We start from the raw sequence: 21,428 nt of genomic DNA on the forward strand, positions 1-21,428 counted from the left end.
ATGGTCAGATTTGTAGCACATCCCGTTCCACGGTATTTATGGCAGCAAGGTTGGGTTTTTCCGGATGGCAACCATGCTTTACTCACAGACATGTTAGGACTATGTACAGGGACCGAGCCAGACTTTTGAACTAGTGGGGGCAAAATATAATAGGGAGGGAAAGAAAGCAAAAGGAATAGATCGACTCTCTACCTCCTGATTTAACAGAGAACAACTCAACTATGAGGGCAAATAAATAATTTGATGAGAATGATATTTGAAATATATATATCTATTGTGAATGTCAGTGGGGGCAAGTATGACTTGCCTCACTGCCCCCGTCCCTGACTATGTACCAATGAAAATATATCGACTAATTGGAACCATATATGTGGACTCGAGGGCGTTATAAACTCAAGCATTCCGTTTGGCCACTACTAGGAAATCTCGCGAAGATGCTGCAAATTTCTCCATTGGTGAACAATCTTTTAGCGACTCCTAGTAACCGACCTTCTGGTTTTCCATTAATAAAGGGAGTCCATATTTCTGTTTCGTAAAGGATGGTCCATAAAATGTTGAAGCCTAGCTAGCTAGTTCTCCTTTCTTTTTAATGTCCATATATAATGACATCTGCTGTAAGAAAGTTAATTTATAGCTTTATCTTTCGAAGATGAGCAAGTCACTGATATACATAGAACACACCTCACAAACCATTACCCATCTGACTAAAGAAACTCCAGGACCACTGAGAAATATATACCAGCTCCTTTGATCATATCTTCCATTATAAATTATACAAGCTCTCTCCACTAAAGCCACTAAAGCATTTCAAGTGTTGCCCTTTTGTGGTTTCATATTCTCCTGTATGATTCTGTTTATTGGACTTGTGAAAAGGTGGAAGTGGTCCAGTTTATATGATTACACCATTTCTGATTCTTGACTTTCATGGACAATTGGCGTAAGTAATAAAAGTAGCCTAAGGGGGAAACATTCTGGGTTGATGGCAAGAATGAGTAGCTTCTCTCTTTGTACAACTAGAATTTGAAACTTTCGAGAGAAGGGATGAATGATATCAAATCAATGCCCAAATTTAATGTTCGATTGCTGAAATTCTAGCACTCACGAAAAAACGTTTATGGATAAGATTCAAACACTCGACATCTCGTTATCGAGACAAAATGCGACTCTGATCTCCAACTTATTATTTTTACTAGATCCAAATTAGTTTGTTGGATCGGGCCTCTAACATATACATATATTAGTAGCATATGTTTAGTGAAAATTGTTTTGAACAGCTTAACCATAAGATAGATTTTAATATGTGTATGGGGTGCTATAATATCATTGAGCAGAAAATTGTCTCTCATCCAGGATTTCCACGTAAAATGTTTTCCCCTGATCATTTGTATGTTATGAATCATATGTCTAGTTTGTTATATTATTAGTTATATGTGAGCAATTAACAGAGGGTAGACTCAAGACTGATAGAGGGAAGAAGAATCTCAATTTTCTGCATATTTATCATCACTGCATAGGCTCCGGCCCATACACAATCCAAAGCCAATGCGAAAATACAAATAAACTCATAATATTTTCACCGATGCGTCATGTTACTAAGAAGCTAAGCCCAGCAGCAAAACACTGTAATCCTTTCCACTTGGGTATACCCTCCTGCAGCCTCATACTCTTATTGTTTAATGCACAAATTTTGTTTACCAAAATTTGTCCCGGCCCAGTTTGCTCCCGCAAATCAAACACGTATCAACACCATGGATCTCATTCGCGTCAACTTGCCGGGAAAGAAAATTGGAAATTTGAAATATTTATAGAATATTGTCATATTTTAATATATTTTTCAAATTTGAAGTGAATATATATATGAATTTGATGGAAAAATAACCAAAAATCTAAATTAAATATACACCCCTAGATTTATTCATTAAAAGAACTTCAAATCCAGTGATTTTTATTGGTACATTTTTAGAAACGCAAGAACCCACGTTTTTGAGCTATTAGTGACATGCTAATCCAAAATCTTGTGAAAAAAAAGGCATCCTTACTCATTATTAGGGCCACGCAAAATCAATACCAAAACCGAAAACTGAAGAAAAACATGCGAATTTGATCCACCTGGTTCTAAATTTTCTGAAATTTTAATTTATTCATATTCAAATTTTGGTTTGGTTAAATATCAGTTAATAAAAAATTTGGTTCAACCGAATAATATATATTTATTTATATCGTATTTATTAACTTCTTATTATTATTAATAGCACGTTCATGTTGGACATATACAACTTTATTTTGGAGCTTTAACCTATTTGTTTATTAGTATGCATATTGGACGAGTCTCAATATATACCTATTTATTTATGAGTGATTTATACTTCAAACTAACTTCTGAGTTCTGATCTTAAATCAGTTTTCAATTTATCTCTAATTTTAAACCGACTCCTAATATATTATACAACATACATTCCTTGATTTAAAATCGAAAATGTCTTAAACTTCGGGTGTTAAAGCCACAGATAAACAGGATCCACATTAGCTACTGAACACTGTTTAGACTTATGCGTTAGGATGACAGATATACTTGCAGAACTAGTTACTTGAATTGATACCATAACCAAGACGTAAAATATACTAATATTTATCACAATGATTCCTAAACATAATAACTTCTTATATGTCGGATTTACAAGCTAACTATAAATAAAATAGTTATTATGTAATGCACCCACAAGCATGCAACAGAACATAAAATCGACAGGATGATTCGTCATATTAATGAAAAACGGCCACCTAACAAGCTAGCTAAGTCTTAAGACCCGTCACTTAAAACAAGCGCGGATTAGGTTGTTTATTAGTTAAACTTAGGGTTTTGTCGGAGATTAGTGTTTAATGTTTAATGCATGGGCGGGGAAGACGGGCCCATGGTTTGGCCATCAGCCGGAAGCCTAGGAGATATATACTGGTACTTGTTAATGGTGCTTCATCGAACAAGCGGAAACAATTTTACGAGGAAACGACTTGAGGAAACGACTTATACAAATGCATGCAACAATGCAAGTTGATAAAGTAGTTTTTGTGATCACACTCATGAGAACAAAATGTTACCCCAACTTGACTTGAATTCAAGACTTCTTACTACTTGTATCAATAACGGGCCTATAATAATATCAAATTTTTTATTAGAAATATATCAAAATTAGAGATTTGGATTATATGAGATATTTGAATATTTGAGTATGTGAATTATTTGATAGTTAGCGGATTAAGATAATTTAATTTTGAAAAGGTTTCTTTGGTGGAGTTTTTGATTAGAGGGATCACAGGATTTTATTGTGTATAGTAAAATAGAAAAAAATAATCAAAAATTTATTCCTTAAATAATTTCATCCAAAACAATTAGCTAATTCAAGTTTTAAAAACCGAACAAATACTCAATCCGTTAACAGCTAATCACGATTTGTCAAATAGGATGGTAGACATCTTTCGTGCCCTATAAATACTCATATGTGTATTTGCTCTACAGGTACAGTTAGCTGAGGGATCGAACAATGGATTCAATACTTGCAGGTTCGCCAGCTCTTAAAAATGTTATAACCAGGGTAGAAACTCAAAAGTCAGGATTGCTAGGCAGAAATATTGAAGATGGACAGCCACTGAGCCCGATGGCTCAGTTATTTCACGAGCCAGGGTCCAATCTGTATATTGTAGCCATCATGGGATTCAAAACCAAACTGCAGCCAGATATTGTTAAACCCATCTTGATGCATATATTTGTCAAACACCCTCGCTTCTCTAGCTTGCAGGTACGTATCTTATATATTTTAACCTACCAACATTAGATTTATATAAATTGAAACTATGTCGGCACATGTCAAAATTTACAATTGTTAGAATATGATCCTGGTAAGCCCTCCCTCTAACACCTTGAGATTTTAGGAGAATCGGTTAGAATATGATCATGATAATTAGCTGTCCTCCCAAAATCTCGAGGTGTTAGAAGGAGGGCTTACGAGGATCATATTCTAACAATAATGATAATTTGAGTAACATGCATTTGTTTACGTGCAGGTTGAAGACAAAGAAAGTGGTGAGTTGAAATGGATTCCAACAGAGGTTGATCTCGAAAAACATGTTATAGTTCCGGATTTGGACCCTAACATGGACGGTGCAGACCAGTTTGTGGAAGACTATGTATCCAACCTAAGTAAAACAAACATCGTAAACTCGAAACCTATGTGGGAGATTCACCTCCTCAACGTCAAAACCTCGGACGCGGAAGCTGTGCTTATCTACCGCATCCACCACTCAATTGGGGACGGCATGTCTTTGGTGGCTTTAATACTTGCTTGAGTTGCTCATTCTCGTCAAGTTTCAAATCCCTCTGCCTTACCTACGCTTCCTGTCGCAACGAACAAAGAATCTAGTTATTTTAAGCTCGGGGGTTTTGTGTCGGCTCTGTATGTGTTATGGAACACATTCGTAGCTCTCTTCATGTTTGTTCTCACCGCATTGTTTCTCAAGGACACTGAGACGCCACTGAAAGGGCCTCCGGGAGTTGAGCTTAAACCGAGGCGTATTGTTCGCAGGACCATGGATATACAAGAGTTTAAACTTTAAAGTGGTGAAAAATGCCCTGGATTGTGTAAGATACTACTCTCTGTCCCAAATTGTATGAGCCACTTTGAATGGCAGGTTTTTAAGAAATGAATGCCGGACTTAATCCTAACCACATGAAAAGAGGTAGTTAGTATTAAATGAGTACTGTAGTTTATGAATGTGTAGTTATAATAATCGCCTTTTTTCTTTTTACATCCAAAAAAGAAAAGTGGTTCATATAAAATGGGACAGAGGTCTCATTTTAATTAGTCTTTGAAAGTCAAATGATCAGGTATATAATTATGCAGTAACCGAGTATATTTCTGAGTGTTTGCAGACTATTAACGACGTGGTGCTCGGAGTAACACAGGCTGGTCTGTCTCGGTATCTAAATAGGCGATACGGTAAGAAATAAGAACTATAATTCGAGCTCCCCAAGTAGATTGGAAAGAAGAGAGCGGAAGTATAAAGTTAAACCCTCATACACACCAATATGCATTCCCGCAGGTGAGCTCCAGAACAATATTGGACTAATTACTGATCAGGAGCAGAAGAAATCTAAGAGCTATCTTCCAAAGAGTATACGTCTCAGAGCAGCATTTTTCTTCAACTTAAGAGCATCTACCAAGATCGACGTAAAATAATATCCTTGCTCCGTTTTTCTTTAGTTTCTCGACACGCACAGGTACAGAGTGCCTGTGTTTCTCGATCAGTTGGAATCTTGGAGCTAACTATTTGTATACGTGCAGGCTGTACCTGATGAGGAGGGCACGGAAACCGCGAGATTTGGGAACAAAATCGGCTACGTCATCCTCCCTTTCAAAATCGGACTTCGAGATGACCCTTTAGACTATGTTCGGCAGGCCAAGGCTGTCATTGATCGAAAGAAGGCTTCCTTAGAACCCTTCTTCACATATCTATTCCTCAAGTTCTTTATCAAGTTCTTCGGCATCAGGGTCCGTGCATACATCTATTTACTCATACATGACAACTGATATGAGCTCGTAGTTACACTTGGCAGTATTCAAATTAACCCGCATCATATTATTATGAGTTTGTCTAGTGTGTTTCCATGAGCACATGCTAAGCACTAAATTCTATATGTTTGGCTTAGTTCGATGATGTGGCTGTTGTATATGCAGGGTCCACCATTATTAAAAAATAGTAACCAATCAAAATCAGTCAAACTTATAAATTTTAGTACTTAGCATGTGCCTGTGGGCACAACATAAAAAACCCGTATTATTATAATTGTTATTGTCTCAAAATGTGATTGTGTCAATGATAAACATTGAACAGGCTGCAGGCGCACTTAGCCACAAGATATTCTGCAACACAACATTGTGGTTCAGCAATGTGCCTGGCCCTCGAGAAGAAATTTCATTTCATGGTCATGATATGACCTTCTCTGCCTGCAGCTGTTATGGTCAACCAAGTGTGAGTCATACCCAAATATTACTATCAACATAGCCTAATGTAGCCTGCAAGCATGTGTTAGCTAAATTAGGCCTTTATGAATTAACATGCTAACGTTCAATTACATCTAATGACTTCAGGCACTGCTGATACACGTAATTAGTTATACCGACAAAATAAGCTTTGTATTATCAACTGAAGAAGACACTATACCTGATCCCCACAGTCTATGCGATGATCTGGAAGAATCCTTCAAACTCATCAAGGCTGCTGTTGTGCCGTCTTAATATATGTTCAGTGATTACAAACAGTATGTTTGTGTTTAAGTATGTTGCGCAAGTAATGTTTCTCATGAAGCATGAAAACATATTCCTCAATCAGAGAAACCATAGCTTGTAACAAAGTTACCTAGTCTTCCCTCAGCTGCAGGGGTATTATTTACTTCTTGGACTTTTCAAGTGCAATATAATTCTTCTACAAATATGTTGAATATTTATTTTGTTGCAGCCTTTTTCCCAGTTAAAAGATTTGTAAGCTTTGATTTTGTCATGCAGAATGATATTCTAATTTTATATGTGCTACGAATGGTTTTCTCCAATATCCGCAATATTTGTTCAGCAGAAGTATTAGCTGCAGGAACATTATATAAACTGCTTCAAATTTGCAAGTGCAATATAATTCTTCTCCAAATATGTCGAACATTAATTTTGTTGTAGATTTTGATTTTGTCATGCTAAATGATATTTGAAATTTTATATGTCCTAAAAATAGTTTTTTCCAATATACCCGAGTAGAAGTATTAGCGTGTTGGCAGGTCTTCAGTTGAATTGAGGTTAAAAACCTTTGTAAGATTGTCTTCAAAACCAATGGAAAGCCCAAACAATGACGACCAGGAAAAGAAGAAGAGACTTAGAGATTTACTTTTTTAGGAATCTGAGTAGAGAGTTAGCGTTTACCGAGAATATTATGATTCAGTTCAGTTCAGCAGACGGTCAGCTAATTGTATAATCTTTTTATCATACAGATTGGTCCTAACAAATGGGTTCATTATCAGGATTCAGGAGTGATACACAACAGTTTAAATAATTTATACAAGAGAAAGAGATACATTATCTTCTACTTAACTAACCAATTTTAACTATATAAATTCCCGCGTCTAAGAAATATTGAACACAAAACATTTTGTACTATATCCAGATCAATCTCAAGCGCTTGTTGTTCTTGTTCTGTTTTGAGGCGGAAGCACATGAAACCTAACCTGAGTAACCTCTACTAAGGCAAGTCATAAAATTTAAACGTGTTCGAGTAGAAGGGCAAATTTGATGAATTGCTCATTTCTTTGTCTCGCGTCACATGGCCTTTCCTTTTCTCTCCACCTCAAGTAAGAGCATCCACTTGAAAAGATGGCCCTGCCCACCGTCTTTTTCATTGCAGCCATATAATTTACCACAAGAGTCCTGATATTTTCGACATCCTTCATCCGTGGTCCAGCCGATATTATTTTCTTCGATAATCAATTTTTCGTCTGCCTCATTTAACACCTCTGTGATTTGCAGAATAAGGCTAGTAGCTACTAGCTACCTCTCAAATATTTTCTTTACTATTATTAGCTAAGATTTCCACCCACCCGCCCCGCATCTGTCTCCGACATATTGCAGTACGTACTATCAATTGAGATTTAAGTGAAAAGTACTCGCACTGTCCCAACTATTTTTTTACACTTTCAAAACTTTCACTTCAAAATTGAAAGTAATCAATGGGTTTCACCGCTTCTCCACTTTTCTTCCCTTTTCACATTACTTTTACCCCACAATCTTATTTTTATACATTAAAAATCAATGGGTTCCATCACTTCACCCACTTTTCCTTCTCTTTTCCACTATTTTATACATGTTTTTTAACCTCCTTGTCCAACCCATTTGATAAGAAATGGGAGGGAAGGGGGGGGGGTTTTCTATTTTAAAGCTCACATTTGATATTATGGACTAAATGACTACAGTATCTTTTATGATGCTTTCTGGACTGCTATCATATATATAAACCTTGGATTATTGGATATCTATTGTGCTAACATATATGGTACCCGTGGCGGAACCAACGAGCTAATAGGTAAAAGTTGTCAAGTTTGTACATATCAAAATTAGTTTAGAAACCTTCACAGCAGAAATTCATAGTATTTTTTTTTCACCAAATCTCCTGGAACATAGGCTCCGCAATTGCATGCAAACTAAACTTGAAGATCTGTTAATAATTTAAAGGTAGCATAATTGAGCAATGCTAATCGAACCGGTCGACTGATCCAGCGCTGTGGTTGCATGTGATTCTTATAATTCCAGCAAAGCAATTCCTTATTGTCTATGCATCGCATCTATAAATGTACAACCTTTGACCTAAAATCGGAAAATTGCACAAAGTTTATCAAGCACATAATTCACATATTCTATAACTTACATTAGGTTAGGTGACTTGCTTGTCGGGGCGCCTCATAGAAAGAAGGTGATCGAGTTTAATGCTAAAAACAATAAGTTGTTCATCAGTTTTAAAGATGCCAAAGGGGAAATAAGTTGTTCATAGTCTTAAAGATGCCAAAGGGGAACTTGGTGATTAACTTAAATGCCACATGCATGTTCATCAGGTGTCGTCTTCTTCGCAGCAATTCCAGTCATCACATGCACCTTAACTTGTTACAATTTTGGCAATGTTCATATTGTACAAGTAGTTTAAAAATTGTTTATGAACTTTTTACAATACTATATCCTGATCGAAGTTTTTATATCCAATGCAAGCAAGCATGAAAAGACAATACTGACCTGTGCATACATAATAACAACAAAACAAAAGAAAAAAAACAATTTGAGGGATAATTTTGTCGTTTCATACTATACTTTTTCAGCTCTGGATATAAAAATTTGCTCTGAATATAACATTTCCCTTAAAGTACTATGAAACTGTCGGTAATATTCATATGGTAAATTAATTTTTTAGGGTCGCGCTCAAGAGCGAACCCGTATTTAAAATTGAACCATGGAATCATTAAGGTCCGCTACAGAACTCTTAATTTTAAATAGATTTTTTAAGATATAAATCTGAATACATATTTTTTACATCGTTATGTGTGTGCAAAAATAATTTTAAACTATAATACGTAATCATGACACATTTTGCATGTGTAGTTCTGCTCCATATTAATACTATACAAGTGGCGAGGATTATTAGGCTAATGGTTCTAACAGAAACATGACCCCAACTTTTTATATATATTTTTAAAGACTCGGTCTATCTCTGATGGTTGGTATAAAGGTCTGCTAAATTGGACCGGTAATATATTAAGTAGAATTTACTGAATTCGTACCCATTTTGTTTTGATAATAGTAGTTATAATGATTGACAATATTATATAGGATGTTATTATTATTTTAAGTTATTCTAAATAGAATGTATTATTTTAATATGGTAATTGCTGACTTGGTATTTGTTATCGATTGTAGTGATTCGACAAATATTACGATTTTGACAAAAATTATAGATAAGAGGAAAGTATGACTTGAGTATTATATTTTCATGAGTTATTTATATTTTTTATTTTTAGTATGTCAACTTATTTTTTTTTAAAGGTCGGAGTTACTATCCCAACTTCTAAACAGTACAAATATTTATATTTTTCTATTAAAACATAATGGAGTATATAAACTTATTTATTAAACAAAAATAAGCTCCCATCATTTTAGTGACTAACTGAAGTCTATGTAAATAAACGATTAGGGGTGGTGGGTATGGTTCAGTTTTGACGAAAACCGAACCCGAACCCAAACCGAATAGTATTTTTCACAACCGAATCCGAACCGAATCGCAACCCGAAGTTCAAAAACCAAACCCGAACCACCGGTTTCGGTTCAGTCCGATGCGAACTGAAACCCAAATATTATATAAAAATCCTAAAAAATATATCTAAAATGTAGGGTTATAAACAAGTCTTTTATTCAAAAATTAACATATCCTTGAATTATTACAAGCATATTTAATATGCATGATTAAATTAGAAATTATAATAATAAAAAAAGAAGCTCCATTATTTTATTGAAGTATTAGTTAAGTGTTATTAATTCAGCTTTTTAAAAACCATTTATTCATTCAGCTTATTAAAAATAAATGTAGGTTAATTGTTATACACAAGAAAATAAAACATCATTTTAATATAAAATTGTATGGATTTTATGTTATTTCTTTAGTTAAACAAAATTTATGATAATACTCTTCCCTTAGAAATATTATTTAATACTAGATTATGTCTTATTTTATAATAAAAAGAAAAGTATTTAGTATTTGTGACTACATTTATCAAAATATAATAAATATAATATGTAAATATGAAAAAAATACAAGATATTAGGTTTCTTGAAAAATTTCATTAAATTAACGAGAAAAATAAAATTAAAAATGAAGTGAATTATACGAGATATACATGGATTTATGGGTCACTACATTATATTTTTCTAAGTACTTAAACTTGATTTTGAGTTTCTATTTTCACTTTTGTTTCTGTGCAATCATTTCCCTTATTATATATAGTCATCATGAGCACATGAATTTTATCCGCATTGAAATAGGTTGCTTAATCTGAGATCAGCAAAAAAGATCAAAGGTTGCTGAACTTTGATCACCCGATGGATTCAGTACCAAGTCTAAGAGCTCTTAAACATGTAAAAGTGGGGCAAGAACATCAAAAATCAAGATTGCTCGAAAGAGGTGACGAAGATGGACAGCCATTGAGTCCGGTTGCTCGCTTATTTCACGAGCCTGGGTCCAATGTCTATATCGTAGCCATCATGGGTTTCAGAGTTAAACTGCATCCTGATGTTGTTAAACCTGTTCTAACGCATGTGTTTCTCAAACACCCTCGCTTTTCTAGCTTGCAAGTACGCAACTCCACATCTACTCTGACATACCAACATTAAATTTATGTCTTATTTACCGAATTTTACGTGTACTGTCTACATATAATGTACTAACATTGAATGATGTTTGAGTACATGATATAAATGTTTGAGTGCAGGTTGAGGACAAAGAAAGTGGTGAGCTGAAATGGATCCCTACCGAGGTTGATCTGGAAAATCATTTTATAGTTTCGGAGCTGGATCCGCCACTGCAAGCTGCTGACAAATTTGTGGAAGACTATGTTTCGGACCTAAGCAAAACAAACATACCGAACACTAAGCCTCTGTGGGATATCCACCTCCTCAATGTCAAAACCTCAGACGCGGAAGCTTTCCTTATCTACCGCATCCACCACTCGATTGGGGATGGCATGTCTTTGATGGCTCTGATACTTGCTCATTCTCGGCAAGTCTCTGATCCCTCGGCCTTGCCCACACTTCCTGCCATGAACAAGGAGTCTAATTTTCTCAAGCTTAGGGGGTTTAGATCGGTTGTATACGTGTTGTGGAACACACTCATAGCTATCTTCATGTTTGTTCTTACTGCATTGTTTCTCAAAGACACTCGGACTCCGCTCAAAGGTCCTCCCGGAGTTGAGCTCAAACCCCGGCGTTTTGTTCGCCGAACCATAGATTTGCAGGATTTCAAATCGGTGAAGAATGCCATGCAGTGTGTAAGATACAAACCGAGTCACATTTTATTCTTTATAATGCCATACACTTTGTTGGTATAGCTAATAATAAATTTTGGTTGTATGCATGCAGACTATAAACGATGTGGTGCTCGGAGTGACACAGGCCGGTCTCTCTCGGTATTTAAATAGGCGATACGGTGAGAAATTCTGTATAATACTCCAGCTTCCCGATTTCGATAAGCGGAGTGTAAATTTATACTTAAAACCTCCCGGATACTGAATTTTATGCATTTATGCAGGTGATCTCCAGAAATATAATGGAGCAACTGACCTGGAAAAAAAGAATTATCTTCCGAAAAATATTCGACTTAGAGCGACATTCTTCTTCAACTTAAGAGCATCTACCAAGATCAATGTGAAATAATCTCTCTTAATACATAGTTTAGTTTCTCAGTTGGGAATCTTTATGGCTAACTGTTGGTATATACATGCAGGCTGTAGTGCCTGATGCCGTGGAGGAAGGCGCGAAAACGGCGAAATTCGGGAACAAAATTGGCTACGTTATCCTCCCTTTCAACATAGGAATTCAGGCGGACCCTTTGGACTATATTTGGCAGGCTAAGGCTGTCATTGATCGCAAAAAGGCTTCCTTAGAACCTCTGTTCACATATCTTTTTCTCAAGCTTGTTATCAAATTCTTTGGTGTCAAGGTCTTATCTTCTTACTCCACCTAAAAAGATGCTCCTTGATAGTGGTTTGTTCATCACAGATAGTAGATTGTTTTGCTAATTAAATAATTATATTAATTCGACTGGTGTACTAATTTTCTAAAATTAAGTTACAAAAATGCAAGAAGTTTTTGTTAACTTTAGTATTGTTGCCTTTCTATGTCCCATTCGATTCTGAAGGTATCTAAATTTGAAATTATAACTTGTGTATCAACGATGGACAGACTGCGGGTGTTTTTTGCCATAAGATCTTCTTCAACACAACATTGTGGTTCAGCAATGTGCCTGGTCCTCAAGAAGAGATCGCGTTTGATGGGCATCCAGTGGCTTTTACTGCCTGTAGCTGTTATGGTCAGCCAAATGTAAGTTCTACCAAAAAACGACTATTTAGAAAGCCTAATGTGTTAGTTAATTAGGCGTGTAGTAATAGCCTAACGTTTACATCTAACGACTGCAGGCACTGATGATACACGTAATTAGTTATACAGACAAGATAACTTTCGTGTTATCAGTTGATGAAGACACCATACCTGATCCCCACAGACTATGCGATGATCTGGAAGAATCCCTCAAACTCATCAAGGCTGCTGCTGTACCTTCTTGATATAAAGTCTTCTTGTTAAATGTTTTATGGCTATTAATTATGTTTTCAGTTCCAATGTTCAATTTGGACAAGTGTGTTAAATGTGTAAAGTAATGTTTCCAACTAAGTCTAAGTATGTAGCAGAATTTGAGTTTGGTTCCTTCAATTGATTGCTTATATTGGTATTTATAATAAGGGTTTAGCATCATAAATAGTTTAGTTTCTTATGAGCTTTATTTGGTGTCTAATGAGTGAATCATACAAAAGTGTGTTTCAGCATGCTATCACCTCTTCGAATGCTTAATACTATATATGTTTAAATGTGGATATTGCTTTCTGCAAATTTTCTGTCGGCATGTGTACATTTGATAGATATACAATTAGATAAATAATAATTTGAACCCGAAACAGATGTGGAAGTTAAACGTAGACGGATATCTCAGATAGTTGTTATAGGACGGAAAAGTAGCATTCCCACAAGCTCGACAAAATCCTGCTTTCACACTTTACAGAATGCTGCATTTGTCCCTGTTTGGGAACTAGCGGTTAGCGGTTAGCAGATTGAATTAGCTTTTTTGACTAGCTAATTAAATTAGATGTTTTGACTAGCGGATTGAATTAGTTGTTTCTCGTAAAACTGTTCGGTAAATAGCTGATTGATTAGCTTTTTCTAACACAAACCAAAATCGTTAATTCAAAAAGCTCCTCAAAGTAGCTTTTTCAAAATTAGCCTTTTGGATCCAAACCTCTATTTCAATCCGCTAACTACCAAACACTAATAATAGCTTATTTTAGTGGTCAAACCTCTAAAACACCTCAAACCTCTAATTTTGCACCAAACCTCTAACTTTCAAACAGGGTCATTTCTTGTTTGTTAAAACGGATTTTTAGTGTGTGGCACGGGCTAGAACGTCAGATATAATATTGCCCCTAATGAAGTGCCAGAACACTTAAAATCTGTTGTTTTGGTTCATGAGTGCCTAGAGATTATTTGAGTAATCTGGCTGATTTTCTGAAAGGTGGACGCTCAGGTGGTCCATGAACCAAGTGTCAGAGGCGGTAGGTGTAGTAAGTTATAGGAGTTAAAGAATACACAGATCATAAGGTTTGAAAGTTTGCGGTGCCTCATCATCAGAGTAATACAATGTAGGAAGCATGTGATATCTAAGTAGAAAAAAGATGGCATATGTGGACATATTAATAAGAACACTCCATAAAAAGTTTGCTCGTGGCCTCGTCCAAGGAGAAAAGGTATATGTCTTCTGTAAAATGGACCACTTCTTTGTATAAGTATGTAGCAGAGCAATCTAGAATTAGTCAGAACAGCATTCTGATAATCAATGACATTGAGCTAGACGGTTACTCTGTCCTATGTCCAATTTTCATCTGGTTATGCATCAGATAGAACACTTTATTCGTGGAACAATGTAGATTAGAGTTTCTAAGATTGTTTAGACTCAAGGATAGATTCCCAACTCACAAAAGCCTTAGATAGAAAAATTCTTGATAAATCTGCAGAAAAATGTTCCAAATAAAATTCTTGGAGAATTTGACTGACTGGGGATTGCCGTCAAGCCTTTTTTTTTTTTTTTTGTGTTTCCCAGGAATTTCTTTGCTACTGATCTTCTTTCATATATTATTTGTGCTCATATGAATTTTGAAATGCCTCTAAATTTTATTTTATGGTTGTGTTCTTGGATACTTGGCCATATGTAGTCACACAGACTCACGTGTTTTCCAAACCCAAACATCACGCGTCTGCAGAAGCCAGAGATCTACTCTTTGAGCATCACAAGTTGAGCTTCTAAGAGTCTGGTACTCTGGTCTGCGATAATATTGCTGGGTGCACTCATGCGTGTCTTATTATTCTTAACAGTCGAACACATAAATGTAGATGGCTGCTGTCTTCAAGAACTTTAGAACACATCTATATGGCTTCTAGACATCGTTCCTCCTCTTTTGCGATACCACCTTCTCATGCTTATTAATTACTATTTCATCTCTATTTTTATGCAGAGATTGCTTTCTGCTATGTCTTTGGTGGCATTTATTAACATTTGTGCATATTGCTTATACATAGCTAATGTTGAGTATCAGAAATTCAGGATTTTGGATAATTCTGCTCTTCGGAGTATAGTTTATAGTTTAGCTCACTTTTAGCTGGTTTCCTCGCCTCACAGCATCAGCATCTGTTTTGAAGTGAAGTTTTTTACCTGGATAAATATTGCAAATCATATTCATCTTAACAATTGTGGATTCGGAGTAGAGCTCATAACTATTTTCATAGAGATCAGCTATTGTTTTTATGTGTTATTTGTTTCTGATTAAGCATCACTTGAATTATTAAGATATGTAGCCTTCTATTGTTCTCTTCGTGCTACATATGTTGCTCTTGCAATTTACTTGAAGCTTTGCAGGTCTACAGCAGTAATGGAGTATCAGTATACTCTAATACATATTTGGTTGAAATTTTTTCGAGATTATACAATTAGCTGCACTTAAAGATCTGATTCAAGCCTAACAAAAAATGTATGATCTTTTACTGCAGTTCTAAAACAGCTTATGTGCTAAACTTGATAGTAAACCAATATAAAGAACTAAAACACTGAATCGATGAATCCGAAGGATGGTTTATATACACAAGAAAATTATTAAAAAAAGTGCTTGTATATAGCTCTAATGAATCTACATTGTTAAGTATCAAGGCTGATAATACTTGTTTCTGCATTTGCATTTCCAGGAAAGAAGATAATAGCTCTCATCTCGGACGAATATAGACGTCGATGAAGCCTTGAGTGGTGGACTAATGACAAGTGCAGCCATGCAAGGCTTGCAACCTAAGCATTTGTTCACACACTTGGGTGGACTTGAACCTACTGCCATCTTCACCTTTAACTTTGAACTCTCCACATCACTTTCTCCTAACAAGACCATTCACAACTCTAAAGTAAAATCATAAAACAAATAAACTTTTAATTAAAATTTACTTCATTTGTACCACAAAAAGATGTTTACCTGGAACCAATGGGAGGATCAGGAGATGCAGAATGAGCACCACAGTAACCACCACATTCCTGGCAATGAGGCAGTCTCTTAATTTAGCCATGTACACAAAGTGTATGAAGAATGTGTAAATTTATATGTGTGTGACACTATGATGCACAGTAATGAGAGCCCTGTAGAAATTTGTACTTGGAGAGATGAGAAAGGCCATCAAAACTGCAGTAGTGCCCTGAAAAAGATAAGTTTTGCAACCTTTATTAAGGGACCCCTGTGGGGAAGAACTTTGAATCTGTTTACTGGTATCTCCAAAGTCAAGAAACAGTAGATTAGACCCAAGATTTTCAGATTGACTTGACAGAAGTTACAATGTGAGGGAACAAGTTTTCAAATAATTGAAGGTGGCAACTACTTTTTACCCTATCTAGTTGTCTGCAACTGTTTGTTTATCAAATAAAATTATAAATCTCATTCTTTACTTTCTTTACCTCCTGCAGATTTATTGGATTGCTCATCATTATTGCCCTGGTAGAGTGTAGAGTCTGTTTTTGAGTATGCTTCACTTGAGACTACAAGGAACAGCCATGCTTATTTCTTCAGCAGACAATCTTCAACTTCACTCCAACAAAGAAAAAGATTATATAAGCCTTTTAGTTGTCACTGCAGTATGACCTTTTCAATGATGTGATCAATTGATAGCCCCTGAGTTTTACTCCAAGCCTGAAGGCTTGTGAATGTGTGCCACCAGATAATGTCTTTTTTTTTATTTGTATGTAAAACTCAAACTTATAACCACTGGGCAAAGAGAAAGTTACAGTAATACAGATTCAAACATGAAACATACATACATCACAGAGATCATCAAATAATAAGGGAAGCACAACACAATCAATTCACTACTTAATAAGTAGTTTTATTTCATTTTTTGGTTTTTTGATTTTTTTTTGATTTTTTTTATTTTTCATAACAAAACCATTACACCAGCAATGAGAAGCTCATGAAAATAGGAAAGACTTCCTATCAAAAACTGGGGCTTGGCACAAAAAACAACCAAAGGTTGTGATGGCAACAAGAGGACTAGCTGCCATGTCCAAAGCCCCTGGGACTGAGCAACTCATGCTGAAGAAATGGCCAGAGCCAACAACAAAAACAAGAACAAGACCCTACTTGACAAATATACAAGAACCCCAGACCTGATCTCAGCCAGGCGGCGGACTAGTAAAAAAGAACACTAGACTAGTACTGCATATACTTGAGGGCCACCAGTGGAGACCTCTAACCAGGACAGGGTGAAGATATTCTCAGAAAACCATGGCCATGAAATGGGTCAGTCTCCCATGAAGGGGACCAAAATAGTTGAATTAGACGTTCCTTTTGGCAAGGAAGCCTGCAAAAAAATGGTGAGAAAAATCAATCTGCCATAGTCTTCTGTTAAACAACCGAGCCACTGAGGTCAAAGGAATCACGCTGATGATGTGCCGCAAGTATTACTGCTATCCCGTTATTTATATTTGTACTGAATTATGTTCCAGTGCTATCTGCCACCTTCTTACCCAACACCACTATCTGCATATTTAATCTGGCACAGAGGTGTTAGACTCCATAGAGGATATCACATCTCCACAAATTTTCCAAAAGCAGCTCAATTGCGCTGCTGCTGATAGAATTGCATTGTTGGATATTTAACCCTACAAGGGTCTGGCCTAGTTTTCCAAGGGAAAGCATACTCTTGTTTGAAACGTTGGAACAACCAGACAAAGAAAGGATTTGCAGATTATGCTGCACTCCACGGGATAAAGCAGCAACACCAGCATCACTGATAGAACACTTTGAAACGTCAAGATCACTGAGCAACGAACAGTTGTCTGCAATGGCAGCCAAGCTTGCATCAGTAAGCTTCCTGCACCCCTCAAGATTCAGCACTTCGAGGGTTTCACCATGCAACCTAGCCAAGGCTGCAATCACTTTATCTGTCAAATTCAGGCAGTCACTCAAATTCACCTTAACAAGTCCATCCTTGCAGCTCTCAAGCAGTGGTAGAAGGCCATCATCTGTTATCGCACAAAGCCCACTCAAGTCCAGGTGATGAAGCTGAGGACACAACTTCCCCACAATAGCCAAGCTAGCACTACCAAAACCCAAACAATTCTGGATGATCAAGGATCGAAGAGATTCACAAGGAGTGAGAACAGGTGTTTCCAGAGCTAAATCCTTGATTCCCATGCACTTCACAAAAGCTAGAGATTTTAACTTTGAAATGCAGTTTGACAGTGCACCTAATATGCCAAACTGAGTGATTCTGTTGCACTCCTCCAAATGCAAACTCTTAAGAGATTCTGCAACTTTTACAAATGCCACCAGCCCATTATCAGATACAAAGCAACACTTCTTGAGGGACATTTGTTTCAAATTTGGGCACCCCTTTCCGATGGCTTCAAGACTCACATCAGTGGTCCCTCGGCATGAGGTAATCAGCAAGGATTCAAGAGACTGCAGGCCCTTAGCGCTACCCAATGCCCAGAAACCCTTTTGACTCACATTCTGAAGTCCGCCAAGAACAAGATTGGTAATGGCTTTTCCGTAGTGCCCAATGACAGCAAGAGAAAAATCTGTAACATTCAAAGCCTGAATCCTGACCTTTGACAAAACAGCAGAAGCCGAGGACAATAGACTAGCAACTCCCTGATCCCCAACAAGAGGGCAATTCTTAATAGTGATTGACTGCAGATTAGGGCAGCACCTTCCAATAGCCTGGAGACTCTCATTCCCTATCTTCCGGCATGATTCAATCGTTACTGCAGTCAAATTGGGACACTTTTCTGCAATTGCGACCAGACCCTTGTTAGAAATTGAAGGGCATTCGGTTAGATCAAGCTTCTCTAGAAGGTGGCACTCCCTAGCTATCTTAAGTAAACCCTCATCCCCAACAAAAGGGACGTTCCACAACGACAGAACCCTAAGAGAAGGGCACCCATGGGCAATTGCTGAGATACCTAGGTCAGTAACTCCACGAACAGAGTTGCTTCCCCGGATTGAAAGCTTGCCAAGTCCCCCACGGGTGGCTGTTCCAACTGCAATAGCAGCAAGTCTAAGATCTGTAGCCTTCTTTCCTTCTACGCACCTAGTGAGATAACCCTCACAATCATCCTCGCTAGTTTCATCAACGGTAGTCATCTCAACATCTTGCTTAGACTTGCATACATCCTGTCCTGTTTGAGTGCTCTCGCTCCTGTAAATTTCAGTATTACGGACGCTGCTTAGGAGCATGAGCCAATGCTTCGAGACACAAGCTGCGGCACTCCTCTCCTGGCCACCTGGCAAGTGTCTGAAGATCTCAAAAAGGCATTCATCAGGAAGAATTTCAATGGAAGATTTCTGCTCCTCAAACATCTGGCTTTCAAAAGCAAACGGGCTGCTAATGCGTGCCCTCTTCCTGGACGGGCCATAAACATCAACATTGGAACCAATAGAAAAGAAAAGAGCTGAATCAGCAGAACATGCTGAGCCTGCAGAATAGAATTCATCATCCCCTGAAAACCAATTATAAAAAACTATCATCAGAAAACCAGTCCACACAATCAACAACTGCTTTAACAATCTAGTTCCAATTAGAATCAGAGCAACATACAATCTAACCCTGATTTAGGTTTTACTTATCTAGGTCCAATTAGAATCATACAAATTAACTTAATTTGAGTTTTTCATCTCTTAAATATACTAAATTAATCATCAAAGCAACATAAGACCACATTCAAAAGCCATAAAGTCTGGATTAAAGACAACATGTACTCATACCATAACTTGTCACAATTAAAATACTATTAATTTTCTTATATCCGATCACACCAAACTAAAATAATAATCCATCTCAATATCAATACAGAGATCAAAATCACATAAAACTAGCCAATCAAAGATCCACCAAACAACAAAAAGATACCATCTTTGTGTAAACAAATTCAGAAACATAAAACATACCTCTGTAATTGACAAGAGCAGGCATAGCTGATTCTGGAAAGAAAACTCTGAAGAAAGAGCGAAAAAGACGCAGAGATGAAACAAAACAACAAAGCAGAAGAAAAAGAAGCCGATTTGATCTCGTAACAACACTGATTGCATCAGAAAAAAACCCCACAAGAGTGCAGGTGAAAAAAAGAGAGTAGATTGAAGAAAGAAACAGAGGAAGCAAGAAAAGAAATGTGTTTGATGGTTAATGTGTATGAACAAGTAGTTATATAGGATATGTATATATTTAATGTAATAATATTAGTTTAATAATGTAATAATACTAGTTTATTCCGACAGTGTTAAGAGGGGATGTATCTGTACTGTACAAGGATAGATATATGAATATGATATATACATGACACGATGGCAGGCTCCTTTTGGTTGTGTGTAATGTTGTATGTATTGTATGTATGTCCATCGCACTTTGCATGCAACAAGTTCAATGAATCTCAGCTTGTTACCGGTTTTTTTGGTGGGTCCCGCTGAGTGTTTAATTTATTCTTTGAACCGGGGGTTCTTGATTTCTTTTCGCAATCAACGTCGATCTCTCCTTGTCATTCACCTTTCCCCATTTATAAGTTTGCTAATAACTTGGTTGTTTGGGTGATGGATCATTTCATGTGGTTTTACATTTCTTGTGGGTGGAAATTACTTAATTTGGTGGAGAATTAGGTGTTAGTTTAGTTTCAATAAAATTGTTTTAAATTGTATTTGTTGTGGGTGAAAATTATATAAGTTGGTATAAAGATTAGGTGTTAGTTTGCTTTCATTAAAATGTTCCCAGTTCGATTCAAAATTTTATTGATTTGAATTTGAAATCTTAATAAAATCTTAACTTCATGTGAAAAGAAAATGTTTTAAATTTAGAGAATAAACATAATGAAAGGAGAAATACTTGCCAGAAAAGTCGAGCACGATTGGATAGCCCAATTGATGGGTTTATCCTCTGTTGTCCGGCAGACCCGGGTTCGACTCTAATTCATCCGAAAAGTGTTAGAAAAGATATTAATTTGTAAAAAATATAAGTCTGTATTTAAAAAAACATCAAAAATTCGATCAAAACGAGCCCGCGCTTGGTTTGTTATCATGTCCTAACAAGGTTGCTTAGAATTGGAAGGTTTCGATATCTCAATAATGAAAAGATATACAATATCTACAAAAATAGTCAATAATGAAAAAATATAAAATATCTGCAAAATTAGTCAGGTCGAGCAAATATAAAACAAAAACAATCGTCGATTATTCTATTTTTCATGAAATCATGCGATTCGCGATTTGTTGGAGATGGATATCTCATATCTCATTTATGTTAATCTTACTTTTACTAAACTTCTCCCTTGTTTAATTCAATTTTATCTGAATTAATTATTTATTGTATAAATATTTAGAGGGGTGTATTCGATTGGGATTTTAATGGATTGTTTTTAGTCTATGGATTTTAATGGATTGTATCTGATTTTGATTTTGTGCGGATTCTTGATAAAATGTCGCAGAGTTGATGGGATTTAAGCACAATGCTTCAAAATCCCATTGATTT

The 21,428-nt window shown here is 36.3% G+C and overlaps 3 protein-coding genes and 1 pseudogene across 3 annotated transcripts; 2 read left to right on the forward strand and 2 right to left on the reverse strand.

Annotated features, from left to right (window-relative positions):
* The first annotated feature begins 3,539 nt into the window (after nucleotides 1–3,539).
* LOC108217268 (wax ester synthase/diacylglycerol acyltransferase 11-like) lies at nucleotides 3,540–6,437 on the forward strand (annotated as a pseudogene).
* A 4,102-nt stretch (nucleotides 6,438–10,539) lies between these two features.
* Nucleotides 10,540–13,078, forward strand: LOC108216790 (wax ester synthase/diacylglycerol acyltransferase 11). The gene is made up of 7 exons (XM_017389627.2): nucleotides 10,540–10,919; nucleotides 11,057–11,611; nucleotides 11,703–11,769; nucleotides 11,872–11,987; nucleotides 12,067–12,282; nucleotides 12,525–12,662; nucleotides 12,758–13,078. The coding sequence occupies exons 1-7, from the start codon at nucleotides 10,668–10,670 to the stop codon at nucleotides 12,902–12,904; spliced, it is 1,491 nt and encodes a 496-aa protein (XP_017245116.1). The 5' UTR covers nucleotides 10,540–10,667; the 3' UTR covers nucleotides 12,905–13,078.
* Nucleotides 13,079–15,583: 2,505 nt separating this feature from the next.
* LOC108217269 (EPIDERMAL PATTERNING FACTOR-like protein 1) lies at nucleotides 15,584–15,989 on the reverse strand. Its single transcript, XM_017390107.1, has 2 exons — nucleotides 15,899–15,989; nucleotides 15,584–15,804 (listed from the first exon to the last, which is right to left on the reverse strand). Exons 1-2 carry the CDS (start codon nucleotides 15,987–15,989, stop codon nucleotides 15,584–15,586), a joined length of 312 nt encoding a protein of 103 aa, XP_017245596.1.
* Nucleotides 15,990–16,775: 786 nt separating this feature from the next.
* On the reverse strand, nucleotides 16,776–20,105 carry LOC108218850 (EIN3-binding F-box protein 2). The gene is made up of 2 exons (XM_017391981.2): nucleotides 19,862–20,105; nucleotides 16,776–19,413 (listed from the first exon to the last, which is right to left on the reverse strand). Exons 1-2 carry the CDS (start codon nucleotides 19,884–19,886, stop codon nucleotides 17,477–17,479), a joined length of 1,962 nt encoding a protein of 653 aa, XP_017247470.1. The 5' UTR covers nucleotides 19,887–20,105; the 3' UTR covers nucleotides 16,776–17,476.
* Nucleotides 20,106–21,428: the final 1,323 nt, after the last annotated feature.

Source organism: Daucus carota, chromosome 4 (genome assembly GCF_001625215.2).
Source record: "Daucus carota subsp. sativus chromosome 4, DH1 v3.0, whole genome shotgun sequence".
Taxonomy (NCBI): Eukaryota; Viridiplantae; Streptophyta; class Magnoliopsida; order Apiales; family Apiaceae; genus Daucus; species Daucus carota.

Excerpts from the sequence above, each read along its gene's own strand:
- LOC108216790 (XM_017389627.2), top strand. The coding sequence starts at position 10,668 with ATGGATTCAGTACCAAGTCTAAGAGCTCTTAAACATGTAAAAGTGGGG. Across the intron at positions 11,770-11,871 it reads GTATTTAAATAGGCGATACG|GTGATCTCCAGAAATATAAT; the intron begins GTGAGAAATTCT and ends GCATTTATGCAG. Across the intron at positions 11,988-12,066 it reads GAGCATCTACCAAGATCAAT|GCTGTAGTGCCTGATGCCGT; the intron begins GTGAAATAATCT and ends ATATACATGCAG.
- LOC108217269 (XM_017390107.1), bottom strand. The coding sequence starts at position 15,989 with ATGGCTAAATTAAGAGACTGCCTCATTGCCAGGAATGTGGTGGTTACT. Across the intron at positions 15,805-15,898 it reads GATCCTCCCATTGGTTCCAG|GAGAAAGTGATGTGGAGAGT; the intron begins GTAAACATCTTT and ends TGGTCTTGTTAG.
- LOC108218850 (XM_017391981.2), bottom strand. The coding sequence starts at position 19,886 with ATGCCTGCTCTTGTCAATTACAGAG. Across the intron at positions 19,414-19,861 it reads TGCTCTTGTCAATTACAGAG|GGGATGATGAATTCTATTCT; the intron begins GTATGTTTTATG and ends ATTGGTTTTCAG.